Genomic DNA, 27,491 nt, shown 5'->3' on the forward strand with positions numbered 1-27,491 from the left:
GCCTGTATGTATGTAAGGGGTGGGGTTGGGGCGTGCCTGATGTCCTTAGAGCTCGCTGGCTAGAGGCTTGTGCCTAGAGTGGAAGCTAGAGGTGGAGTGAGCTGGGTCTCTCCAACCTGCTGTTTGCCCTTCCCTCTCCTTCCCAGGTCCTGGACGCTTGGCAGAAGGGCCCATGTCCTCCCAGGGGTTTGGTCAGCAGCCTCGGTAGGGGATCTGCCTGCAACAGTACTGATGTCCTCTCCTGCATCCTGCACCTCCTGAGCAAGGGCACAGTGAGGCGCCATGATGACCGGCCCCAGACGCTGTCATATGCAGTCCCTGTGACTGTGATGGAGCCTCACACCGAGTCCCTGAACCCAGGCTCCTCGGGCCCCAACCCACCCCTCACCTTCCATACCCTGCAGATTCGCTCCCGGGGCGTGCCCTATGCCTCCTGCACAGGCACCCAGAGCTTCTCTACCTTCCGGTAGTCCTGGAGATGGGATCAGGGCTTTCTACAGAAATAAAATGCAGAAGTTTGGTTACATGGCTGGCGTGGTGAATACTAAGGATCTGACAGGGGCAGCAGGGACTTTCCTGGCTAAAAGGGGAAAGGAGCCAGGCTTAACACTGGCTCTGACACTGTCATCCCATGCCAGGAGTCACTATTAGGGTGAGGATGGCAGCCTGGGGAGAAAGGTGGAGGGAGTCAGGTGTGACTTAGCAGCCCCGCTCAGGAGGGGAATTAAGTGAACAGGGATAGACCCCCCCCCCCACCCCTTCTCAGTATGTGGCCAGAAGTGTTTTCACCTGGCAGGTTGGAGACCCGAGTTCCCCTTGCCATGCACTGGATGGCTTGTAACTCGGGCAGACTGTTAAGCACGGCTCCATATTCTTTCATTTGTAGAATTGGACCAGAGTCACTGTGGGTTCTGATGAGCGCCAGGTATGGGAGCATTTGACATGCTAATGAGGCCCTCTCTTGGCTCCCACACCCAGCAGTTAGGATAATGCAGGGCATCTTCCCTAGGTAAGGCTGACAAGGTGAAAGTGACATAAAGGACGCTTGTGGCTACTGTAGACACCCAGGAGCCTGAGAGTGTATTCTGTCTCTAAGCTCCAGGATCTGGGCTGGAAGCAGAACTAGAAGGAACTGCAGCTCCCACAAGCTTCTGGTCATGCAGAGCCCGTACGGTCGCCAAAGCCAGACTCCCACTAGTAGCAGCAACAGGCCACAGGCCACTGTCACTGAGGTTTGCTCTGTGCGGCTAGAATGGACTCCCCCGGCCCCACCCACACGAGGAGGGCAGGTCAGGCCAGGGAACCCAGTGCCAGGGGTGGAGCTCTGCGTCCTGGCAGGGGTGATTAAGGGAGTGAGGAAGGAGTGACCCAGGCATCCTGAGTCCAAGGTTATTGCAGCCAAGAGATAAGGGAGAAGGATACAGAAGAAAGGAGGTGAAGAGGAGTGAGGAAGAGTCAGGTGGTAAGAGAGGGCACAGAGGCCAGACAGGGAACTGTGTGCCACCCAGGACTGAGATTTGGAATAGAATCTGTAAGGGAAACAGGCCAGGGCTCAGGAGAGTCAGGATGCCCAGGACAAGACAGCAAAACAGAGGGCAAACAGGGTAGCCACAGAAGGCCCATGATTGCTTTACTTTGCAGTATGGTGGCCCCATGATGCTGTTGGTGGTTCTCAGAGCAGAACCACCTGGTTGGTCCATGTTCTTCTATGAGGCAGAAGACAGGCAACAGGCACTGGGCCCCAGGGCACACTGGGGTTGCTAGTTTGTCACTTGGGTGAACAGTCCTGACTACCCTTCTCTTACCAGGACCAGTAAAGACCTAAGCCTCTTCCCCTGCCCTCAGGACTTTCCATCCCTACAGGGCACACACTTCCTGCGTGACTTGGGACAGAAGTTTGCTACCCTGACCCTTTTGTGAGACCATTCTCATAGCCTCTATTTCTTTATCCCAGATAGCTGGTTTGCACATAAAGGATCACATATTAATTCCACTTACGTGAAATGCTCCAAAACAGGCAAATCTAGAGCCAGAAAGTGGTTTAGTGGCTGCCTAGAGCTGGGGAGACTGGGAAGAAATGGGGAGTGTCTGCTAGAGGATATGGGGTTTCTTTTTGGGGTGTCAAAAATGTTACAAAATTGGGATGGTTACACAACTCCAAATATACTAAAAACCATCACACTGTACAAGTTAAATGGGTGGAGGAAGTCAAGTGTGTAATATCAATTATATCTCAACTCAATATATTCCCAATAAAAATCAAAAAGCAAGTAGACCGACTAACCCATCGCTGAAGCTCAGAGCTCTCCAATGTCTCCTGTGGGCCCTTGATGAAGGGGAAGAGTAGCAGGCTGAAGGCGTGGTGGGGCCAATACAGCCTTGTGATGGACATGCAGGTATGTTCATGACTACCCTTCATCTGAACCCCCCCCCTTTTTTTTTTAATGTTTATTTATTTTTGAGAGAGAGAGAGTGAGCAGGGGAGGGGCATAGAGAGTGGGGAGACAGAAGATCTGAAGCAGGCTCTGCAAGGACAGCAGAGAGCCCAATGCTGCGGGGCTGGAACTCATGAACCATGAGATTGTAACTTGAGCCAAAGTCAGACACTTAACCAAGTGAGCCACCCAGGCACCCCTAAACCCCCTTCTTATGCTTGGAAACCTCACACAAATTGAAGTTGAAGATAAAGCCCACCCCTCACCATATAAAAGACCAGATACTTGCTTTCCCAGCATTCCCCTTGCAGCCATATAACCAAGGTTTAGCTAATCAAATGCCTCTGCCAGGAATTTCTGAACCTAGAGCAAAACAAGAAGGAAAGTGGAATACCACTGGTGGCAACAGGGGCATCTTCACAACACTCTTGTTCCAAGATAGCATTTAGAGTGCTTTTTTAACTGCTCAGACTTAGCTGCCAACCAGATTTTTTTTTTTTTTTTGAGCGTTTCTATTACTTTCTTAGTGTTTTTTGAGCCCAATAGTTCAATAGTCTTTTTCTTTTATCTGTCAGAATCTGTTCTTAGGATTGATCTATGTGGCATCAGGGACCCTGGAGCACTGGATCCCTCTGGGCAAGATAAAATATCCTGGTAGCTTTAGCCCTCAGCTTACAATCACTTGGGGGACAAACACTTTATGCTCATTTCATAGTTCAGTCATCAGAATTACATCTACTCCTCCATTCCAGAAGCATAAAGCATTAGATATCCTAGCTTCTAATTCTACCTCTCTTCCTTTTCCTTATGACTGTTTTTTAGAGGTTAGTCTTTAAAACATAGTAATTTCATGATTTATCACATTAAAAAACAAAAAACAAAAAACTATGCCCAAGGTGGGGCAAGATCAAGAGTTGCATGCTCTACTGACTGAGCCAGCCATCAATTTGTTTCCTGCTTGGAATTAATAGGGCTTTCTGAATCTTACTGCTTATAAATTTCAATTCTAGAAAATTCTCAGCCTCTTTAAAATATTCTCTTCTCTGGATTTCAGATTATATGTATTATACCTTCTTAATCTATCTTCCATGTTTTGTTCTTCCTATGTATTTTAATCCTTTCCTCAGTTTCCATTTCTCTGTATCCCTGTGTTCCATCTTTGTAACTTCAAATCTACTTCCGGTTCATTCTCCTTTTAGATGTGTCTAATCTGTTGCTTAACCATAAAGTTTCTTTCTTTTTTAAATGTTTATTTATTTTGAGAGACAGCAAGATAGGGAGAGTGCACGCTCATGAGAGAGAGAGAGAGAGAAAGAGAGAGAGAGAGAGAATCCTAAGCAGGCTCCGCACTGTCAGCATAGAGCCCAATGTGGGGCTCAATCCCACGAACCATGAGAAAGAGAGAGAGAGAGAGAGAGAGAGAGAGAGAGAGAAAGAATCCCAAGTAGGCTCCGCACTGTCAGCATAGAGTCCAACATGGGGCTCCATTCCACGAACCATGAGATCATGACCTGAGCCGAAGTCAAGAGTCAGATGCTTAACCGAGTCACCCAGGTGCCCCATAAAGTTTCTTTCTTTTTTCTTTTTTTTTTTTTTTAAAGATTTTTAAGTAATCTCTACACCCAACGTGGGGCTCAAATTCACAACCCCAAGACCAAGACCAAGGGTTGCACACTCCACCAACTGAGCAAGCCAGGCACCCCAACCTTAAAGTTTCTAACTTCAAATAGTATATTGTTCATTTTTAAAAGCTCTACTTTTTATCAAACCAGTTTGGTCCTTTTAGATATTCTTTTCTTTAGTCATAGTTTCTCTTTAAATATAAGCAAGATATTTTGTTTTGTATTTTATATTTCTAACATCTGTCTTTGCTGGTCTGAGTCTGTTTTCTATTGTCCCTGATGACTCTTGCTCATGGTGATTTCTTTCCTTGTGTGCTTCATATTTTCACTGAAAGCTCACATTCCTTCAGATTTTATCTAAAGGAACTCCTTGAGGCTTGAGTTTCAAGTACAACCCTCCAAGTGAAGATTACATTTGCTTCTGCCAGGTGCCTGGAAGAACTACCAACCTGAGACCACTTCAAACTGAATCATTAATTAGCTTGAGGATTCTCTAGTCCACATGGGAGTAGGAACTGTAGACCCAAACAGTACCGACAACCAGCTGTGCTTGTACATTACTGGGGAAACTTTCTGTCCTCACCTCCTCTCTCCCTCTGTATCCAAAACCAAAACTACGTAGGTGAGCTGTGAGAGTGGTTTACTCTTTTAATGATCGTGTCTTCTTTGAGGTTTAAGTAGGAGGGGTCTCTGGTCTGATTTCCTACTTTATGGGAGCCTTAAGTTTGCTGCCAGCCCCCACAGGTGGCCCACTGAAACAGTAGTTCTAGGCCGCTCGAAAAACCCACCAAAAGGGAATAATAAAAAGAACAACAGGAATGTTTACGATTTGGCTCTTACATAAAGTCCCAGCACTAGGAGCTATCAACAGACTTTACAGCCTTCACTAGCCTCAAGATCACTCACTCACTCACTGGCCCTTTTTCTTCTACACCACGATCACTGGTATAAAGCAAGGATGGGAGAACATGAGGACGTGATGAACCAGATCCAAGCAGAGAAAGTGTGCCAGGACAAAAGGCTGGGCTGCTCTTCTTGTCCAAGAGCCCTCTGGTCACCTTTGAGCCAATCTAGCTCAAGGGCAGCTATGATCCTTGCCCTTGCATGAACAACTAGAAGAGGCCAAGCCCAAGTCTGTCCCCACAGATCCGTTTCTCACTGGGGCAGTGGCAGAGCTGAGAACCGTTCCTCATTACTCTTTGTTCAAAGGGAGATGTCTCCGGTCCTTGCCTGCATTTCGGCGCCTCTTTCGACTCAAGAAGCTCTCTAACTTCTTACTGCGTTTCAACTCCTTGAACTTCTCAGCTAGGACCAACTGGCGCTGCTCAGCTAGAGAACAAAGAGAAAGAAAGCAGGTAAGCAAGGGAGGAGGCACTCCTCTTTTCCTTTCCCCAGGTCTGTACTTCTCAACCTCGATGCTGCGATACATGACTTGGTTGGAATTCACTGGTGTATGCAGCAAGCAGATTTTTTCTACCATTCCCTGCTTTCTCTATTAAACCAACTATGAGCTCCTTCTATGCGCCTGGCCCAGCATATGTAGGGGAGGCGGGAGAGATAAAAGCAACACTCCTTGCCCATAATCTATAATTAGGGGTATAAGAATAGTTACAAATTAACTCCTCCCTACCATTTCTATTTTCCTCCAACTTCCCATGGGATCCAGCCTTCATGACTTCGTTAGGGAGCTCACGGACCCCCAACACAGCATGCTGCCTCTATGGCCACCCAAGCCTGTCCCTGTAACCAGCCTGTGACAGCTGTGCCCCACTTACATTTCTTCAGGAAGTATGGCCGATGGCCCTGCTGGGCCCGAGCCCGCCTCTCCTGCTTCAGGGCCAGGCGCAGCTCCTGCTGCCGCTTGCGTTCCTGCTGTGCCAGTTCTTGCTGCTCCTGAGAAGCAAAGACGAGGTGGGTGAGATGGGTGAGTAGGAGGGACTGTGAACCACCTCCCGCGTGCCCTGAACTGTTCTCCCCGCCCACCTGCGATTCTGACCCACTCACCATTCTCTGGAGCAGCTGCTGCAGTTTTTCGTGCTCCTGCCCTGAACGGTGCTTCTTCAACTGCTTTTTCACAAGCTCCACATTATAAAATGAATATGACGGTTAGCAGTCTGCAAACGTCAACCAAAATGTTGTGCCAAGCATTATACTAAGAGGTTCGCATTTGTTAATGCAGTAACACTAAGAGATATGAATTATTTTATTATCTCTTTATGATTAGAAAAGTGAGAAGTTAAGGAACCTGCCAATGGTCACACAGCTGGTAAACTAATGAGCCAGGATTTGAATAGAAGCACATTTGGGAGAGTTAAATCAATTAAGGAGAAATAAATCTGCCCACCACTATGTTCCCTGTTCCCCTCTGCCCAACTCAATAACCTGGACCCGAGTTTCCCACCCCTGGAATCCCCATGAGCTAGTCTAATGTTCCAAACCTCTTTCTCTTTGGCTCGGATGTCATTCAGGAATTGATACGTTTTGTCAAACACCTCAGGATTATATTCCCCTGACAGATCATCAAAGCGGGGGTCCCGGGCTACCTTTGGAAAGAACAGAGAGACTATAAATGAACTGTTCAATCTCCCCTCACTGAGACAGCCCTTCCTGCCTCTTCCTCACCTTCTTACTGATTGGAACAACTTGACGCAAAAATGGCACCCGAACCTTGGCTGACATTTCCAGAGGCCTACGGAGAAATTAAAAGACATGTCCAGGGTCTCCAGTCCTTTTTGGTTTTTTTTAAAGATTTTATTTTTAGGTAATCTTTATACCCAACATGGGGCTGAAACTCACAACCCCAAGATCAAGAGGGGCACCTGGGTGGCTCAGTCAGTTGAATGTCTGACTTCAGCTCAGGTCATGATCTCACGGTTCATGAGTCTCAGCCCCACATCGGGCTCTCCGCTTCAGCCTAGAGCCTGCCTGGGATCCTCTGTCCCTCTCTCTCTGCCCTTCCCCCAAATGTGAGTGCTCAGTCTCTCTCTCTCAAAAATAAAAACATTAAAAAAAAAAAAAAAAAAGAGGTGCACACTCCACTGGCTGAGCCAGCCAGATGCCCTGGCTCTCCAGTGTTGTTTTTTGTTGTTGTTTGGTTTTTAGTGTTTATTTTTGAGAGAGACAGAGTGCCAGTGGGAGTTGGGCAGAGAGAGAGGGAGACACAGAATCTGAAGCAGGCTCCAGGTTCCAACCTGTCAGCAAAGAGCCTGACGTGGGGCTTGAACTCACAAACTGCAAGATCATGACCTGAGCCAAAGTCAGCCCCTTAACTGAAAGGGCCATCCAGGCGCCCTCCCTGGCTCTCCAGTCTTGATCAAAGGCCTCCCATCTAGGAATGCAGACACCTACTCAAAGTCCCAGGTATTCTCAAATTCCTGGGGCAGGCCTTGCTCCTCACCTGTGCTTATCTGCAACACATGCATTTTGGACAGGTGGTCTAGAACTTGGCTTCTTAGTATTGTTTCCAGCTACCAACTGTTTGTATGTCTTAGTCCCCACTTTGTGCTGCAATTCCAACAGCTCTTCAAATGACATGTCAGATGTGTCTGTGGAAGGAGGGGTGGGGACACAACTCAGCACAACATCTCCCAGTGTTACAGAGACATCATCCCACCCGCATTCCTTAAGTAATTGACCCTTTCCAATATCCCCATCAGGCCAATCACGACAGGCTTTAGGCAGCGCAGGTTGCAAGAGTGCTACACTGACACCTAACTTCCCAACCATTCCCACCACCTGCTAAGGAAGGTATACAAATGTACGGTTGGGGGTAGGCCAAGCCACAGTCCATTCTTTTTCATTTTCTTTTGAATCCTGCCTTCACGGTCTTCCCCACAGGGCATGTCTTCCTTGCTCAGTTACCACTGCCAGTGCTCTCCTTCATACTCTCAGCACCCCTCACCTCAGCCAGTGCTCTAGCCTCCTAACTGGTCTTCCAACCTCCATCTCCTCCCAAAGTTATGCTGGACAGGCTGGACAGGGGCATCTAAAATGCAAAGCTGATCTCATCATTCCTACCCCTTTTCCATACACACATGCTTCAGATCACATCACTTCAGAACTCAAAACTCCCTAATAGCTTCATCTTGATCAGAGTAAAAGCTACAGGCCTTATAGTGGTTTGAAACCCCCCATGTGACCTCACCCCTGGTCTCTAATCTTGAGTCCTATAATCTCTTTCCCACTCCTCTCAACTAGTCTAGCACTTACTGAGCAAGAAGATCTATGATCCTGCCTCAGTTCCTTTGCATTCGATGTTGCCTCTGCTTGGAATCTTTATCCAGATGTATTTACTGTTTCCTCACCTCCTTCAAACGGTTGCTCAAATGTCACCTACTCAGTCAGGCCTTCTGTAACTACCTAAAATTGCAAGCCCTCCCTTGCTTTCTCTCCATAGCCCTTATAATCTTTTTGAAAAACTGAGGTATAATTCACATACCAAAATTCACCCTTAAAAATACACATTCCTCTGCTTTACCTTTTACTGTATTAATTTACTTTTTTTTAGTCATCCTTTCTGAAAGATAAGTTCCATGAGAACACGATTTTTAAGATTTTATTTTTAACTTATCTATACACCCAATGTGAGCTTGAACCCACACCTCCCGGATCAAGAGTCACATGCTCTACTGACTGAGCCTGCCAGTCACCCCAGAACAGGAGTTTTTGACGGCTTTTATTCACTACTGTATCTACAGCATCTAGAATGGCATCTAGAACAGCCCGCACACGATAGATGCTCAACGAAGATTTGCGAAATGTGTTCAATCCTGACCTACTAACCCCCAGCAACCAATGCCTCCCCAGACTGTACTTTTTTACACACGCGTTTTCTCTCTGCGCAAAACTCTCATCCTCCCTTTCAGAAACTGCCCAGGCTGTCCTAACCCAGGAAGCGCCTCCTCACACCCCACTGTCCCATTTTGTCGGCGGCGCTCCCCGCGGTGGCCTCTTACATAGAACTAGGCAGTTTCACGGTCACTGCGCCACCACCTACCCTTCCCCCCGCCCCGCGCTGCCCCTCGGCTCGGCACGAGGCCCTCACCCTTCCGCAGGACCCCGGGCCCCACGCCCTCGCCATCCTCCTCGCCTCTACTGGCCCTGCGGAGAGACCCGAGGGCCGCCGCGATACGAGAACGAACTCTCGGCATTGGCTTGTGGGACGCGCCGGGAGCGAATGGCGCCACTTCCGCCCTCGTGCCTCCCGCCCCGCCTCTTCCGGCTTCTCCGGGAGACGCGTCTGCGCAAGTCGGTGGTGGCTAGGACACTCCGGCCGGATGCACGCACTCGGTATGCCGTCGCCACCTTTTGGTCACATGGCGCTGGACTCCGCGCTGTAGAAAAGCCAGGGCCAGACCTTGGTGGTATTTGGTTTCCTTTTGCTCTTGGCAGAGAAGCCAGAACCTGGCAGAGAAGCACCCTGTCCTTTCGCAAGCTTCTGCCATCCACCCCCATCGTATTCCACAAAAACAGATCACACGTTTGGAGATTTTTAATCCATTTTTATAAAATCTGAGCTGGCTGGGAGCGTCAGGGAACAGCAACAGCTCAGGGAACGGTGGGATTATCTGCTGGTCCTCGCCTCCCCAGGTCAGGGAGAATGAGGGTTTCATGGCAACAGTTGCAACTCCTCTCAGCTCCCAATCAATGCTCTTGACTCAAGCAGGGGGAGGGGGTGGAAACAAGGGTGGGGGAAGCTCCTGAGGCTCAGACACTGCTTGCTTCTCCCTAATCCCCATTCCCTTCACTTCCCAACAGAACCTGGCTGGCCTGGGGCAGAGCAGAGGCCCAGGAGCAGTTGGAAGGAGGTGTATGGGACAGAGCACCAAGGGGAAGGGGCCCTCGGCCCAAGGGGGTAGGGAACTAGCCCTCCCCCCTACAGCTCCCCACTGAGTTCACAGCACAGGAAACACCTCTAGTCCAACAACTCCACGCAGAGGTATACCGAGTCCAGGGACCAAAGGGGCAGGCAGGTGAGGGATGGGGAAGGGCAGTGAAGATAATAGCAGGCTCAGGAAGGGAGGCGGCAGCAACTTTCTCCTACCCATGGGAGGAGACGATGGGGCGACTGATATTGCTGTTGGTGGTCATGGCATTCAGCTCCCACCTGGAAGGCCAACAATGACAGGCAGAAAGGGCAGAAGAGTGGAGCCTCCACCCTCAAGCCCAGAATTGCTCAAACAAAGCTATGAACACACCGGTCCCTTCAACATCCTAAAGCTCAACCACCCACAGCCACCTCTTTTCTTATAGCCTTACTGTTTGACATGATTGTTAACAATCATGGCCCCACCCACCACCAAATCTGGTATCACCCACTCATCCACCTGCCAGCTCATGTAGACTTCCTATCTATGTTTATATATGTGTGCTTGTGCCCAACTCCTGGAAAAAATCATCTGTATACACACCTCAGTAAACTTCCCACCCTACCTTTCCCCCTCTGCTCAGATCCAGCCAGGAATGCCTGTTTTTACTCTCAACTCCCAACCCTTTAAAGGCCTGACTCCCCTCTCCTAGGCTTGTACAGACTTCCCCAGCCCTCCCACCCCATTAAAATTAAATCCCTTTTTTCTCCCTTTCTTTTTGACAATTCTGTCATCCTACAAAGATTTACCAAGTACCCCCTTTATGCCAAGACCCTCGCCACAGTCTACTTGGTATGAAATACTTGCACATGTGTCAATCCTGAGCAAGTCTATGAGCCAATCAGTTCAGCCTTGTATACTTCGTGTCACCAAATACTGAACACCACCACCCCCCTCCCCCAGGCAAGTAAGAGTTAAACTGAACTGATACAGGAGAGGGAAGTGTCCATAATGACCCTGAAGGACACAAGTATACACCAAATAACTTTTGGTGCTTGATTTGGACCTAAGAATGGAATTCAAAGGGAAGTAGCTAGGAAGGACCTCCCTTAACTCTGGAACTAATGTGATCCAAAGATTCCTATACTTTGCAGCTAACTTCAAAGATTTAATTGAACTTTCTCAGCATGTTAAAAACAACCATACAGGCTCGGGTCTCAGGAAGTGATGCTTCTGAGCTTGGTTTGAAACACCGGATTTTTTTTTTCTTCATATGATTTACCCAGCTGATAATCCTGTATCTCCTTTGCTCTCACTCTCAAGTACATTACATCTCCAGCAGAACAAAAACTTCTGTCCCCTCTATACTGAGAAACAAGTTCATCTGATCACACACTCTCAACCAATCCCTCTCTCTGACTTCTCCTTCAAAGGCCCTAGTCTGAAGACTCTGTGTAAACTGGCCGTGATTCAGTATAACCTGGACCAGTCGTGTTTGCCCCATGACATCAGGTACAGTGAGTAGTTGGAGAGGAGGGATACGCTCAGAACCAAGGAAAGGGTCCACTCCTCAATGTCACCACCCAAAGACAGGGACACACATCTGGAAATATGTGTACTTACTAAAGTCCAAAATGTGTAAATCAGAATGATCTATGAGGTCAAATTCATCTCCCAGGCCTTCCTCAGGAGATGGACTATAGGGATCAAAAAAGAGATTAAGGAAGGAGGAAAGACTACCCATGAGACCCTTCTCCTCAAATGCCTCCCATGCAGTCAGATTGGGCCCTTCCCCAGGCCCTCCCACTTTCCTCCTAACCTGGTACCCCCAAAGAGAACAATCTTGTCGCCAACAATACAGCAGCACTGGCGCCGGCGGGGACATGGCCCCTTCCCCTTCGGTTCAATCTTTTTCCAGGTAAAGGACACTGAAGAGAAGTTTATATGGAGGTTTAATACCTGCCCAGTCCAGACATCCTCCCTACCCCCATGCTCACCCTCACCTACTTAGGATTATTTTTCCCCTCCCCCAATTGCTCCTTGTTCTCCCCTTAAAGGCAGTGCTCTGGGGGCGCCTGGGTGGCTCAGTTGGTTAAGCTGAGTCGGTTAATCTGACTTGAGCTCAGGTCATGATCTCTTGGTTTGTGAGTTCTAGCCCCACGTCGGGGTCTGTGCTGACAGCTCAGAGCCTGGAGCCTGCTTCGGATTCTGGGTCTCCCTCTCTCTCTGCCCCTCCCCAGTTCACACTCTGTCTCTCTCTCTCTCTCTCTCAAAAATAAGTAAACATTTAAAAAAAAAAAATTTAAAGGCAGCGCTCTGTACCAGGGTTAAACTTCCAGAGGTCGTGGAAATGCCGGTTCAGCCTTGCATTATAGCCACCAAAGATATACAGCTCCCCATTATAACCAACTGGAAGGAAAGAGAAACGTGAAGAGTGTGAGGGCAACAGGTGGGAAAGGGGACCCCCACAGAGACCGACAGACACTCACAGGCTGAGTGGCTCCGGCGGCCCTCAGGCAGCACTGGAGTGGGTGGACAGTCCAGCCAGGCCTCAGTCCTGGTGTCAAAGACACGGATGCGGTTGCAGTAAATCTCATTGTTGGAATGGAATGGCCCAAAGCGGTCGGCACGGCCCCCAAAGACATACATGTGACTGCCCAGCATTGTAGCTGAGTGAAAGTCCCTCCAGCGTGCAGGGTTGCCCTGGGCAGGAGCAGAGAGACAAAAGAGTGGGAGTCAGCACGGAGGCAAGGAGGGGATCTGCTCTCACTGAGCTTCCTATGATTTCTTCAATTGAAAGTAAGGATCAGGGAAGAAGAAGAAAAGGCAGACCTTTGTACAAATAAGGGTCCATGTCATGGTACTGGTATCCAGCTTGTGAATGTCATTGGAAAAGCAGTCCGCCTGAGTGGGAAGAGAAAGGAAGTGAAGAAAGGAATCAAAGAGGGGATCCGTGGTGACCCTCTGACTCTTGGCCTCTCCCGTCAAAACCCGCAAACAAGCCAAAGCCCCCCATTCCACCACCCTTAATTTCCCTTTCTCTTTCTTATTCTCACCCTAAAGCTCTAGTTTGCTCCCAGACATACCAGCTGCTCGTAGCCCCCGAAAATGTACATGGTTTTGCCCAGGACACAAGCTGAATGTCCATCCCGGGCCCCAGGAACTGTTCCTGACACTCGCGGTGTGGACCACTTGTGAGTATCTGAAAGAGAGGAGAGGCTGGGTCAGTAAGCAACCTCTGACACCACTCCCTCCTAGACTCTAGAATGCCCTCAGCCCACACCTTTCCCAGCCCATTCCCCGGAGGCATCATTTGGCAGAACAGAGCCTCTCTGAGATCCATACTCACTGACGTCAAAGGCATAAAGTACATTGCAGGCTCCTTCGGTGTCATTCCGCCCGCCCCAAAGGAAGACCATGTCATCGATGAGGACGGTCGAGTGTCCATACCGCATGTAGGGTACCACAGGAGCCTGCCCACGGATGGCAGGCCTCACTGGGGGCAGCTTTGTCCAACGCAAGGACACTGTGGGCACAGTTCTGCTCAGCCCTGGAAACCTCCTTCCAGGCTGTTCACCTTTTCCCAAACCAGACATTCATTCCCCCATCCCCTTTGGCCATGGGGACTGCCACCAAACCTCATTCACCTGCCCGTTCCCCTCCCTGACATGGGTACCCAGGGATGGTCCCAGCATTAGCTTACCTGCATTGAAAATGTGCACATCAATCTGCCGCAGTGTTTCATAGTCTTCACCAGAGCAGTAACCCCCGAAGGAGTATACCCGGTGCCCAACAGCCACTGCAGCATGGTTCACCCTGCGGGGCCCGCCCTCCAGGTGCACTGTCCACCGTAACATCCCCTGGGTCACTGGTTACAGCAACATGCCCCCCCGGCACGGCCTGCTGCCTCTGCTACCTGCACACAAGTTATGGCCATGGGCTCCTCAGGCAAGGTCTTTATCTGGCTCACCAGGACTCTGCCCAGGACCAGCCCTTGCCTCCAAGCGTCACCCTGGTGGCCCTCCCACACCACCTTTCCAAAGCTCAGGTAGAGGTCAGGGAGCTAGCCCTGGTCCTGTGTTCTCCCACAGTGAAGGGCGGGGCGGCTCTGACCTGATTGACAGCTCAGAATTTGCTGATCAAAGGTTCAGCATGGTCATCCCTTACTCATGGAGGCTTCACCGTGTCGCTGGCCTGGCACAAGCTGCAAGCACCGCCTGCCCTTCCCAGGGCAGTGCATTCTCTTGTCTCTCTGGCTCTGCTCCGCTTACTGCCACCTCTCTAAGAATCTGTGCTCTTTAAGGTGGGGAAAGGGATCTCAAAATACTCAGGGCTATTAATAGTGCAGCCAACCCCAATCGGTCCATTGAAAGCTGGCATGGGTGCTTCAAAAGAGAAAAGCTTTTGGCTTTTGGAGTGAAACAGTCCCCCCATCCAGGGCAGGGTGGATAGGGTAGGAATGATCCAGGACAGGGGGCTCCACGGATGGTAAGCCCCTCAAAGGGAGCTCTCGTCAAGCTAAGCTGTTGTCATCAGGGTCATCCAGGGCCCCTCACAGGCACGAGGAGTTCCTTTAACAGCTGTGCCTGGTATACTGCCAAGACTAGGAACTTAAGCCAGAAAGGTATGTGTCTGCTGGGGACTGAGGGGATGAGGGTGGAGAGGAGGAATTTTCCCCTCCTGCTACTTCTCCAACCCCGCTATTGTAATAAAGAACAAGCTGTTTCAGCAGCTCTTCTCCCACTTAGATCCCTGAAAGGGGTATGGGGTAGGGGTGTGTGTTAGAAAAGAGAGAGGAAGGGGCGGGGGGTGGGGGAGCCCTTGGGCAGGACAAGAAATAGACTCAAGCATGACCTGCCAACCTAGTGATAATGGGTACATTTGAAGGCTCTGTCAGACAAATGTTCCTCCAATGGGTATTGCCTTCGTTGGCAGGCACCTGCTGGGTTTGAGTGGATCATCTGCTCCCTGCTCAAGAAGCCCTGGCAGAGCGAAGAACCTGGCAGAACCTCAGGCATAGAGAAAGCAAGTAAGGGAGGCCCCTCATAAGAAAGAGACATGGTTTTCAGCTGGCTTGCCAGCCCCCCTCCCCCTTCAACCTCCCTCAACCCCCCATCCCATGCTTTAAATAGCCAGCCTGCCAAACCTGAAATAGCCCCGGCAGGAAACCACTCTCACTTCATTACTCCTGTTCTCAATCCAAAAGATCTTGGATCTGGACTTGTGGGGACAGATAGGAGGTTGAACAGTTTAAGAATGTGTCTTTTGTCTTCCCTCATAACTTCTACTCCCCCCCCCCCCTTCGGCTATGTCAAGGTAAAGAATTCACAAGGGAAGAGAGAAGCAATTCCATCCAAAAGTGGACAGATTCTTAGCTGCTTCACAATGACAACTCAAACTCATGGAGATAAGCCCCTACTGTCTCAGGGGCCCCATTTATCTCTGGGTCTCCTGGATCATTGGTGCATTCTCAAGCTTCCTGCATACCCTTCATGTACCTACCCCCCTCCCTGGTCTCTTGCAATGTCCACTCCCCATTTCTGGCCCTTCTTGATCTGTGAGCTTTGCAGTTTTCTCCTTTTTCCTTCTCCCACCGCACCAAGCTCCACCCCGACAGCCCTCCATTTTCCCTCTTCCACTAAGGGGAAAAAGGCGAATATTCACTGACCCCTTTCGGCCAGGGATATTCCTCCCTGCCTATGACGCTATCCCTGTCTTCTTCCAGTCATCCCAACACTCCCCTCCCCCACAATGCCAGACCCTCCCCTCCTTTTTTTACATTATCCTCAGCTTCCCCGTTCTCCTCATAGCCCGGTCTTCCTTCCAATTCCCTTCAGTGCCTCTGCCAGCCACCAGGTCCCCCCCACTCATTTCCTCACCATCCTCCCCCAGTCCTTCTTTCCCCATTAACACTCTCCTTTCCCATCATCCCCCTAGTTCCCTCCCCACCCCCACCTCATCACTCTCAGGCCCCTCCCCCACGACGCCAGCTCCAGGTATGGGCGACCCCAGCCCCTCCAATTTTCCTTGTTCTTCAACCCATCCCGGGCTACCTGCCAGGCCGGGCCGGGGCGGGGCCGCGGATCCTCGCGCTGCCTGCAGTCTAGAACCCGTTGCGCGCCAACCGACGGCTAGCTCCCCAACGAGATAAACACAGCCAGACTCGGTCCTTCCGGCGGGCAGCCGTGTGCGCACGTGCAGTCAGAGCTAAGTGCCCGAAGCCTACCGGGACTTGTAGTCCACGGGTTTCTAGAGGGACGTGAGGGGCTGAGGAGTGGCCAGGAGCCGAGGGAGGTTGTGCGCCTGTGCATATATGTGTCAAAAAAAACCCCCCAAAAAACCCTGGGCATCACTGGGTAATGTAGTCCTTTGTTGTCAGAGCAGGAGATGGCGGAGGCGGGGCAAGAGGCGTACGGCTTGTCTCTCGTTCGCGTCAATCATGAGCACGGGGAGGGGCTGGAGGACCAGGCGCCTCGGTACGTCCTGCTCCGCCGGAAGTGGAGGTGCGGGTTCAGCCGCGGGCTCTGAGCGGGTGAGGCGCGCGGAAACACCGGCGCCGAGAATCGGTGGGGGCGGGTGGCGGACGCCGCTGCTGGGGCCATTTGAGGGGAGCCCCTGGGGCCTGAAGGGCATTTGTCAGGCGGTACAGAGGGGAGCCCTTTGGAGAGGGAAGAAGGGGGCGGGTACGCCCTGTCTAGGGGAGCTCGTTTGGGGATCCGGAGTTCCCAAGTAGGGGAGTAGGGGCGGGCGGGCGGGGTTCCGGACGGAGTGTCTTTTAGGAGGTGGTATGGTCTCGGGTTGGGCTGTTATTTAAGAATTGGCAGAGCAAGTCCGGTGGGCCTCGGTTCAAGATACGAGTCGGTTTAAATGGTGGAGTGCCCAGGAGAGGATGGGATGCAGGAAGCTTGGAAGCGGTTAAATGGTTTGCGGACGCAGGAGACCACAAGGAACTGGATGAGTGGCTATAGGTGGACCTGATTTCATCCGATCACTACCCTCCTGCCCTCCCTGTTCTTGCAGCCCCTGCCCGGATGGCAGCAGTAGTTCTAGGGAGAGACACCATGGGCCCCGAGCGTATCTTCCCCAATCAGACTGAGGAATTAGGGCCGCACCAGGGCCCTACGGAAGGCACTGGGGATTGGAGCAGCGAGGAGCCTGAGGAAGAGCCGGAGGAAACGGGGGCAGGCCCAGCTGGCTACTCCTACCAACCCCTGAACCAAGATCCTGAACCAGAGGAGGTGGAGCTGACACCGGTGGGGGATGGAGAAGATGCAGTTGCTGATATTCAGGATCGGATCCAGGTATGGTGGAGGCGGCACTGTTCTGGCCAGGTGAAGCTGGGATTCCTGAAGTGCTGGACCTGAACTGTCTTCTCTCTGGCTCTTTAGGCCCTGGGGCTTCATTTGCCAGACCCGCCATTAGAGAGCGAGGATGAAGAGGAGGAAGGAGCCACAGGATTGAGCAACCACAGCTCTATTCCCATGGACCCGGGTAAAGGGAGCATGCTTTCATTTTGGAATAATGTTGGAGGAAAGGGACTGGTCAGAACCAGTAAAGAAAGGGAAGCCATAGAGGAACACCCCGTTCCTAAAACAACAGTTTGTCATCTAAGATTTTACAGACTTCAGAATCCAGGTGAAAGTCTATTGTGTTAGACTTGGGTTGTAGGTGGGCTTGCCTGGAAATAACAAGATGGATTTGGCCTCCCTGCTAGCCCAAGGGTTATGGGTTAATTCAAAGAATGGGGAATGGAGCTGGTCCCATCGTTTCTGTTCTCCTGTTTTTTGTGATTTCAGAACATGTGGAGTTGGTGAAAAGGACAATGGCTGGAGTAAGCCTGCCTGCGCCAGGGGTTCCTGCCTGGGCTCGGGAGATATCAGATGCCCAGTGGGAAGATGTGGTACAGAAGGCCCTCCAAGCCCGGCAGGGGACGACCCCAGCCTGGAAGTGACTACCCTGAGAGCTGCCTTATCTCCCTGCATTCCAGGCCAGAACCAGCATAGGACTGAACACATCCCTGGTTGTAATGTCCATCTTCATATTCTCCATCTCCCTTTCCATATCAAGGCAAATCAGACTTCTTCTCAGAGACCCACTTTATTCAGTTCTGTACATATGGGGACATTGGCCCAAGCCCAACCCATCTTAGCATGTATCACTGTGGAGAATAAAGCACCCTATGTACACAGCCAAAAGCTGCACTGCCTGTGCCCCTGGAACCTGGGTCTGGCCCTCTTCAGCCCCTTGCCCCTTCAGGGTGTCTGAAAGGGACAAGTGGGGGCCTGCCCAGCATCAGCACAAAGGAAATAAATAGGTGTCGGGGGAGCCATGCTTAGGGCACTGCTCCCTGCTTCCTCCTAGCTTTGGGAACCAACAACATAGGAAAGCAGTCAGCCCCAGGGTGGTCCCTTCCATGTCTGTGATCCCAGGGCTGCTGCTCACCAAACAGAGGGCACAGGGTAGGGTGATTGTTCACCCCCTTCTCTTGGTCCATCTGGGCCCTATATTCCATCACCTATGGTCCATAGCGTATGCTTTTCTCCTTTTGACCTCCCATGTTGTCTTGGTCAGGCAGGGGATAAGAGAAAATAATTCAACCCCATCAGCCTGCACACTGCTGGGGCTGGGGGCCTAATTGTGCCTGTTGGGGGTTGGCTCCCTTCCAGCTACTCACTCCAGGGGCCAATGGGGCTTGACATAACTTTGGTGAGAATAATCTCCTGCTGCTCCCTATATGCTTCTGCAGGGGAGGGAGAGAAGGAAAGACACCTGGAGTTGAAATGAGGATTAAGGGAAGGGGAGAGGAGCATATGTATTCCTGTGTGTATTTCTCAGAGCAGCCTCAGGTAGCTGTGGGGTTAGGAGAGGAGGGGGACAGGCATCCCCAAGTTGTCTGGGCACTGAGGATCTCAGTGCTCAGCCTGTCTGTACTAGCCACAGGGAGGCATGAACACATTTTGGGAAGAAGAGGGACCACTCTGGGGGGGGGGTCCCCTGCTTCAAGTGCCACATCCCCTCCCTAGAGTAGCTAGAGAGGCACTGCCTTGCCCCAAGTCAGCCAGTGGGGAGCAGAGGGTGGAGGGCTAGGGCAGCGTCCCAGGGCTGAGTGGGCTGTGTCCCTGTGGTAGGACGGTGAGGGGGTCAGAGAGCCTCCTGGCTGGCAGTTAGGAATTCTTCCGCCCGCTTGTGTGCCTCCAGCGCCTTGATGGTATACACGTCCTGGGGCAGCTCGGACTTCCGCCGAAGCAGTACCTTCTCCTTCTTGATGTCCTTTAGCATCTACGTGTAGGTACAGAGAAGGCGAGGAATGGTAACCGATTCCCAATAAAGTTTATGGCTTCCTCCCCTTATTCCTCGGATCTGCCGCTCCTGTCTCCTCTCCCTTTCAGAGCTTTTATTTGTGCTCCCCATTCCCTCTATGCCTTCCCACCTGCACAGCCTCTGTCTCCACCGTCCTCTTCAGAAGTTGGATGTCCTCTGCCGTGGGGGTCTCTGTCTCCATCGAGTACACAGGAGGCAGTGGTGGAGGAGCTCGGAACATGGGATACTGAGAAGGAGAGGAGGCACGGGCAGGTGGTGAGAGCCGCTTCAGAAGTCTGTGGCTTTGACTTTTGAAAGTCTGTGGCTTTGACTTTTGAAAGAATCTTTCAAGATTAAAAGATAATCTTGAAACAAACCCTCCCCCAGGCCAAACTGGGCCCCTCAGGTCGGGGCAGCGGCAGGAAAAGCTCACCTGGGGATTGAGTCGGGCCAGCTCCTCGATCTTTTGCCACATCTCTTCTCTTTCCTTCATTCGGAACCGGCCCCTGAGGGAGCAAAGATGGGATAGGCAGTGGGCTTGAAAGAGAAGCAGAGGGAACCTAGGGTGAAGATGGAAGCCCCCAAGTCGAGAGATACTCACTTCTGTTTCTCTGCCTTGTACTGTTGTGTGCAGTCATCAAACAGCTTCTGATTCATCTCCATAAACAGCTTTAGGGCATTGTAGATCAGTCCATGGATTGTCCTGTCACCGGGAAGAAGGATCAGGTACAGGAGGCCTTACTTATACTAAGGGCAGTGCCAGGACCCCAATTTGCTCTCTCCCAGGAGGGGTCTCTGCTAAGAGCTTTCATAGACCCCTGCAGTGTAAGCCTATCGCTCTAGCCAAATCACGTGACTTGAGATTGGCATTTCAGGTTCTTTATAGGCCTTGGTCTGTTTGTCCCTCCTTTGCCTCACCCCGTGCTCTAAGACCTACCTTCTTCACGCTACTTCTATGCCCTGGCCTATCCTAATGGCCTCCCAGCAGCTTAATGGACAGCACCTGCACCACAGTGCACTTGCTGTTGGCCGGAAAGTCTCTTTACGACAGTGGGATTCAGCACATGCTAAAAAAGATCACATCAGCTTCTCACAGCGCAGAATGAAGTCTCCAAAGCTCCAGACTATCTCTGACGGGGAGAAGATAGGATACAAGCCACACTCTGCTGTAGGTATTGCAGACATCTCTCACATCGCTGTCTTCTCCCTGGTCAGTTCCTCAAGGGCCTGTCAGTGTGCAGTGGGCACTAGCCCCTGTGCTCAGTGACCCGATGAGACCGCTGGCTCTTCAGTTCTTCCACCCCCTCACAGGTTCCCAAACCAGAGCCCCACCACCCAGCCCTACCCCAGCCGCCTACTTGTTCCAGTGGCTCTTGGAGTTCCTGTAGAGTGCAGGGAACATGATGGGGAGGACTCGGGCAGCATTGTCACTGATCAGGCTCATGATGTACTCATTGTTCCAGTAATAGAGAGCACGCTCTGCCACCTGGTGGGGACAGGTGGGACTCAGCAGGGGTATGGTTCACTCTGCTGAAAACCCTCCTCAGTTTCTAGGAGGCCTGGGGACGGGATATGCTGGTCTGAGCCTCACCTGGAAATGAGGGCTGGAGACACACTTGGCAAGCTGGCGGAAGAGTGGTTCCATCACTTTGCTGAACTCTGAAGGTTCAATGACATCTAGAATCTCCTCTAGCTCATTCAGGAACATGACCTCCTTGGGGCTGTGGGTTTTGGGCCAGAACTTGAGGAGTCCTACAATCACCTGTGAGAAGAGGAGGACACGGGGATAAAATTCTCACTCAACACCTGCCTGCTTTCACAGGAAGCCTTCCTGGCCTCTCTCCCCATCCTGATTGGCACAGCTCGGGTGGCCTCCGCTAACTGGCCTGATTCTGTTTCCTATATATAGGTTTTACTTTTCCTTCCGAGAGGAATCCATGTCACCTGTTGGGCCACATCCCTCCTGAGCACCTGCTTATGGCATTATTCAATAGGCAGACTGGGAAGTTTAATTGACAGGAAGAGGTGTCCTGGGGCTGGGAAGGGGAATTACCGGCTCTGTGAGACTGCTCTCCTTCTCCAGGAACTGTACCACACAGTAAGCCAGCTGCAAAAGGTTGAGGTAGAAAGGAGGTGAGGTGTAGGGTCCAGGTCTCAGAGGGATCAGGGACAGAAGCAAGAGCCCAGAATGGAAGAAGAGGTGTAAAGAGGAATTATCCCACCCACTCCCTCTGCCACCCCCATCCCAGATGGAATATCTTCCCCTCCCTCTCTATTCTCTGCTGCCAGTGTCAGGGATCATCAGGAGGAAGGCAGCTCACCTGCGGGTGGTAGACACTCAGGGACTTGACCTTGTGAAGGGGAAGCAGGACACGGATGAGGAACATCTTGTGCTCTTCCTTAAGGGGCAAGGCAAAGCCGTTGATGATGCTAGGAGTTATAGGAGGTTTGTTAGGACCAAAGGGCCATCCAAGCTCAGTGCTCCCGTCCCTCCAACCTTCTGCAGGCACGTGTGCCCCCACCCCACCGCTTACCTGCCGAGGATCTCTAAGAGCTCAGCAATCCCGTTGTGATGTTCTGTCTCATAGATGAACCTGAGGGAGGAAAGAAAGGCTCTCGTGACAATCCCCAATGTTTCTCCAGCACTCTGCAGAGTCCCCCTACCTCCCTTCTCCCATCCCAACTTAGCAGGGCTTGCTATGCTCCTAAGCTGGCTCCCGGCCTCACCTGTAGAAGATGTGGTTGATCTGCCTACGGATATAAGCCCGGAGCCCCAAAAACTTGCCATAGATGCGATGCAAGATGGTCTTGAGGAAGTCCCGCTCTCGAGGATCCTCACTGTCAAACAGGTCCAGGAGCTGGGAGCAGGTGGGAGGAAAAGGTGGTGAATGAGGCAGGAGCCTAGGAAGGTCAGGGCTGGGGTGACATGGATTCCTAGCCAGGGGACACCCAGAGGTTCTCTGGATTGGGGTGGGGGGGTATGGGGGCAAGTCTCTGGAGAGCAGAGTGATTCCTTTACATAGCTTTCCCCAGTGTGATGTCTGGGTATGCGTGTCTGCATGCCCCACTGATGGGGAAGAGGTAACTCTTGCTAATTTCCTTCAATTATGCTAGGAGCTTGTTAAGAGCAGAGGGATTTGCTTATCCCTCCCCCACCACCAGTCCTTTGCACCAGACACAGTTGAAAGCCCATATATTCAACAGATGGAGAAAGGGTGGGGACCTCACTGAGGAGCTGTGGGACTAGAGTTCATGGGCTGGAAGGAGGAAAGGACAGGAACTTCAGGGACTCACAGCAAGGACAAACTTCTGGTCGATATACTTCTTGGCTATGTTTGGCTGGAAATCAGGAGACTCGAGGAAACGTAAGAAAAACTCATACACGAGCTGTCGGGAGCAATGAGCATCCACTTAGGGGGTATTCCCCAAGGACTGAGACATACCCCCTTGCTGTCTCAGAGTGCCCCATTCCCTGAAGCCAGGGCCAGCATGCCCCCTCACTGTGGTACCTGGAGATGTGGCCAGGCAGCTTCCAGGGTGGGCTCATCCTCTTCTGGGTCAAACTCGGCCCCGGTGGGGTTCGATGAAGGTGGCAGCGTCCGGAAGAGGTTCACTGAAAACTGAGGGGGAGGACCCAGGTGAGAGCTCCGTGCAGGCTTCTCCACAGCCCCCGTCCCTGCCTGCTTTCCCCTTTTCCCTGTGCCCACCATGGTGACAGCCTCGGGGTAAATGGCCTCAGTGACAACATCACGGCTATGGGTGATGTATTCCACCATTTCGTTGAGTCCTGCCCGCTTCACCTCCTTGAATTTGAGGTCACTGAGTGGATCTGATACAAAGTCAAAGAGGACACAGCACTGGCGCAGCTTCTGGATAAAAAGCTCCTCCCGCTCCTGGGTTGGCGAATCTGCAGGGGGAGGCAACAGTCAGTCTCTCCTCCCTAGCCCTTCACTGCCATGCGCTACTTGCCTTACAGGGCCTTCCCCTACCCCATCCTGCTGCCACCCTGCTCCCCTGGCACCCCAGCCCTGGTGGACCTCCCTCTCACATTGTCTAGAACTTCCATCCCCCTCAAATACTCCCAAACCTCTATACAGCCAATGCCCAGTGACCCCCTAGGCCTGGTGCACCAGCCCCCATGACCTTTTCCAAGTACCTTTCAGGGCAGGAAGCTTCTGTAACTCCCGGTTCTTGCTGAGATTGAAGCGGGAGGAGCTTTGCCGTCGCTCCTTCTTGACAATCTGGGGCCCTCCAGAGTACTTGATTTTGCTGAGCTGCGTTGGGGGCGGTGTGCTGTTGCTGGGACGCTTGTTGGACGATGGGGGCTGGGGCTGCGGCTGCGGCTGGGGCTGGGGCTGGGGCTGGGGCTGGGCCTAGTCAAATAAGTGATTTGTTGAAGTCCGCTCCCCAAGGTACAGCTCCCACCCTGGGCCGCGGCCCATCCCGCAGTCCATCCATGCCTGCACAGGCCTGGGCAGCCAAGCAGCCATCTCCTACCCTGGAGCAGCTCCAGTCAGGGTCAGAGATGACTAAGGTTTATTATCCCCAGAAGGGGGTGGTCAAGAAGCCGTGTCTCCCAAAATGGTGCCCACTGCCTGTGCATCGAGAGCCTTCAAAATGTTTGTTCTAGTTCACGAACAGGCAAATCTAATTGATGGATTGATGGTGATGGATGTCAGAAAAGTGGCTATCTTGCCAGGGCTGGCAGGGGTGTGGGATTGATTGAGAAGGGATCTGAAGAATCTTCTGAGTAATGGAAATGTTCTATATCTTGACTGGATCTGGCAGGTGGTTCGAAGCATAAACATATGTAAAAATTCATTAAGCAGAAAAAAAAATTCATTAGGTAGCATACTTGAGATTATCGTACTTTCCCACTTCACTGAATGCATCACATTCTTGGTCAAAAGTTAAAAGAGGGGCGCCTGGGTGGCTCAGTACGTTAAGCATCCAACTCTTGATTTCCAATCAGGTCATGATCTCACAGTCATGAGATGGAGTCCCTGCACCAGGATCTGCTCTGAACGTGGAGCCTGCTTGGGATTCTCCATACTACATATAAAAGGCTTTGTGCACACTTTATATATAATATATACATATATATGTATATATACGTATAAATATATATATAGGGCTTTGTGCCCTATTTATAACAGCAAATAAATAAATAAATAAATAATCAATCAATCATGGAGTTAAAATTATGTTCATGAAAACTATGTACTACATGCAATCATACACAGTTCGACTGTAGAAAATATTTACGCAGCCATAGTAATTTACCCAAAATTGGTGAGAAGTACTTTGGGAGGATGGGAAAGGTCTATATTGGATATAAGATGCTAAGACCTTACTTTTCCATAGTAGGAAGTCAACAGATTATATCTAATGCTCAAAAATGAAAGAATTTTAGAGGCGCCTGGGTGGCTCAGTCGGTTGAGTGTCCGACTCGGGCTCAGGTCATGATCTCATGGTTCACGAGTTTGAGCCCCACGTTGGGCTCTGTGCTGACAGCTCGGAGCCTGGAGCGTGCTTCGGATTCTGTGTCTCCCTCTCTCTCTCTGCCCCTCCCCAGTTTGCACTCTGTCTCTCCCTCTCTCAAAAATAAATAAACATTAAAAAAAAATTTTTTTGACAAAAGAATTTTTTAAAAAGCAGCAAAAGACTCTTAATTGGGGCGCCTGGGTGGCTCTGTTGGTTAAGTGTCTGACTTCAGCTCAGGTCATGATCTCGTGTTCATGGGTTCCAGCCCCGCATCAGCCTCTAAGCAGACAGTTCAAAACCTAAAGCCTGCCTCGGATTCTGTGTCTCCCTCTCTCTCTGCCTTTTCCCTGTTTGTGCTCTCTCTCTAAAGTAAATAAATTAACATTAAAAAGAAAAAAGACTTGGGGCGCCTGGGTGGCTCAGTCGGTTGAGTGTCTGACTTCAGCTCAGGTCATGATCTCAGAGTTCGAGCCCCGCATTGGGCTCTGGTGCTGACAGCTCGGGAGCCTGAAGCCTGCTTCGGGTTCTGTGTCTCCCTCTCCCTCTGCCCCTAACCCACTCACATTCTGTCTCTGTCTCTCTCAAAAATAAGTAAACATTAAAAAAATTAAAAAAAAAAAAAAAAAGACTCTTATTTGGAAGCACAGAAGTCAATTTCCAAGGAAAGGTGGGTTGAAAGCGGTCACCACAAAGCAACAGAATAGGGGGCTAGGTGGGAGCTGCTCCTTTCATTACAAGGCCAAGGGTACTTACTGTCTGACTTTCTGAACAACGTACATGTTGTCATGTTGATAAATTTCAAAATAAAACAAAGCCTAAAACTATGTAATGACAGAAAATTGCTTCCTATGCAAAGTTAAATAAGGATAACACAAAACTGTACATGCAAAATGAGCTCACCCACATGACAACACGTGCACAGAACCCAAAGCTCAGTGAAGAGAAGGAAAAAACAACAGCAAGCCACCACTGTTTTTATGACTGTCTCCCATTGTAGCAGAATGACAGATGACTTTTCTCTACTTTTCTCGATTTTCTACAAGCTGACACATTTATATAATGGGAGAAACACAGCTAATTTTTTTAAAGCTATCTCTTTACTCCATCCCAGACACGGGTGTTGGAGCCCCACGAAGGTCACTGTCAGAAGTATACACACAGGTGTTTGCAACGCTGTCCACCCACAGGTACTGTCAGGTAACCACCTGCCGGTAGAGGGGAGAAGCTGGGCCGCAGGACAACCCTTGCCCCCAGAGACTGCCGCAGGATCAGAGGACTGAGGCCATGTCCAGATGGGTACCCACACCACAGGAGACTGGGTGGCTCAGTGGGTTAAGTGGCTAACTTCAGCTCAGGTCATGATCTCACAGTTCGTGAGTTTAAGCCCCACATCGGGCTCTGTGCTGATGGCACAGAGTCTGTTTGGGATTCTCTCCCTTCCTCTCTGCTCCTCCCCGGCTTGTGCTCTCTCTCTCTCTCTCTCTCTCAAAATAATTAAATTAAAAAAAGAAAAAAAGAATGGGAGAATACGAAATCATCTGGGATGGGGGAAGGGAGGAAGACAGAAATGTTATGCTTTGTAGGCTCTGAATTTTTTATAGAAACAACTATGTCAAGCTTGTGACCTATCTGGGGATCAGAGGAGAGGAGAGACACGCTGCATCCAGCCTGGGGCTGGCCTGTGGGTCCAGTGTAGCTCATTACCTTCTTGGCCATCTGGCCCTCTCCCCCACCTGAAATGATCACCCCAGACACTAACCTAAGGGAGCACAAGGAAATGGGGCAAGATTAGCCGCCACACACCTCTCCTGCCATAACCAGCACTCAGCCGGTGTGATTCTGGTTAGACTGTACAAGATGCCCTGGGGTCTCTCTTCCTGCACATGGCAGATGGCTCATACCTTGGTGAGGGATAGGAGAGAGAGGCAGAAGGGTGGGGAACCAGACCCACCCCTGCCCTGTGCCTTCATTTCCCGGTTGCAGGAAAAACCAAATCCTTATCTGTGGAGCTTGGTGGTCACGAGCACAGACTCACACTAGACTGCCTCGGTTTGACTACTGCTCTGCCATTTATTAGCCAAGTAACCTCCAGAAAGTCAACTAGTCTGTCTACCTCCATTTCCTCATCTGTAAAGTGGGGATGACAATAGTACCTAGCTCATAAGGTTGTAATAACGATTTAAGTGAATGTTATATAGCTCACAGAAGTGCTTTGTAAGAAGTGCCTTCTACTGTTATCACGATTATTTCCCATCCCTAGACTTTAAAAATGCAACCTGGAAATTCCTGAAATTAGCATGCCTCAAATGTCCCCATGGGTCCATTATCTTCCTTGGTCTAAAACGGGGGAACCCAAGAAAGCATTTCATCTTTCAAGATCCAGTTTAAGCCCCACCCTCTTCTTTGTCTGTTTTACTGGCTCTGTGATCATCCCCAGTGATGCCTCTTGGCTCGGTGTGTTCACATGTCCAACTAGATAGCAAGTCCCCTGAAAGCCAGGACCCTGGTTTGTACCGTTCTGGGTCCCCTCAAGCACTGGCACCTAACAGGCATTCAATGAAGGTTTGATCGGTTGATTGACAGGGGGCCAGACCTTTCCTGTCCCAAGCCCGGAACCATCAGAACAGAGCACTGTATGATGTCAGGAGCACAGTAGGAGGGAGAAACATTAGTTGTACTAGGGCAAGGGGCTCAGTGGCAGCTAACGAACAAAACTCTGAGGAAGAGCATGTCCTTCTCCATCGTCCCAGATAAGAAAGACACTTTGCACCTCCACAAACCGCACACTGAGGGGATGTCTAGGGAAAGAGGCATTCACCCCAGAAGGAGAGAAGCCAGGCCTC

The 27,491-nt window shown here is 50.9% G+C and overlaps 3 protein-coding genes across 3 annotated transcripts; 1 reads left to right on the forward strand and 2 right to left on the reverse strand.

The window, feature by feature from the left end:
* Positions 1-4,148: 4,148 nt before the first annotated feature.
* On the reverse strand, positions 4,149-15,792 carry LOC125917446 (kelch domain-containing protein 3-like). Its single transcript, XM_049623646.1, has 15 exons — positions 15,011-15,792; positions 13,568-13,780; positions 13,214-13,390; positions 12,951-13,066; positions 12,697-12,768; positions 12,354-12,567; positions 12,187-12,273; positions 11,684-11,792; positions 11,488-11,561; positions 7,455-7,602; positions 6,680-6,746; positions 6,496-6,600; positions 6,062-6,136; positions 5,833-5,950; positions 4,149-5,386 (listed from the first exon to the last, which is right to left on the reverse strand). Exons 2-15 carry the CDS (start codon positions 13,719-13,721, stop codon positions 5,250-5,252), a joined length of 1,653 nt encoding a protein of 550 aa, XP_049479603.1. The 5' UTR covers positions 13,722-13,780; positions 15,011-15,792; the 3' UTR covers positions 4,149-5,249.
* Positions 15,793-16,236: 444 nt separating this feature from the next.
* LOC125917445 (male-enhanced antigen 1-like) lies at positions 16,237-18,059 on the forward strand. The gene is given in 5 exon segments (XM_049623645.1): positions 16,237-16,287; positions 16,289-16,367; positions 16,885-17,165; positions 17,253-17,355; positions 17,661-18,059. Coding segments are annotated over 5 exon segments (654 nt in total). The 5' UTR covers positions 16,237-16,251; the 3' UTR covers positions 17,816-18,059.
* A 98-nt stretch (positions 18,060-18,157) lies between these two features.
* On the reverse strand, positions 18,158-26,364 carry LOC125917447 (serine/threonine-protein phosphatase 2A 56 kDa regulatory subunit delta isoform). The gene is made up of 15 exons (XM_049623647.1): positions 26,353-26,364; positions 23,321-23,537; positions 22,872-23,071; positions 22,674-22,784; positions 22,459-22,551; positions 21,892-22,022; positions 21,699-21,758; positions 21,486-21,594; positions 21,218-21,271; positions 20,756-20,926; positions 20,523-20,650; positions 19,766-19,867; positions 19,598-19,670; positions 19,295-19,411; positions 18,158-19,143 (listed from the first exon to the last, which is right to left on the reverse strand). Exons 1-15 carry the CDS (start codon positions 26,362-26,364, stop codon positions 19,006-19,008), a joined length of 1,716 nt encoding a protein of 571 aa, XP_049479604.1. The 3' UTR covers positions 18,158-19,005.
* Between the last annotated feature and the right edge of the window lie 1,127 nt (positions 26,365-27,491).

Source organism: Panthera uncia, unplaced genomic scaffold (genome assembly GCF_023721935.1).
Source record: "Panthera uncia isolate 11264 unplaced genomic scaffold, Puncia_PCG_1.0 HiC_scaffold_1870, whole genome shotgun sequence".
Classification (NCBI taxonomy): domain Eukaryota; kingdom Metazoa; phylum Chordata; class Mammalia; order Carnivora; family Felidae; genus Panthera; species Panthera uncia.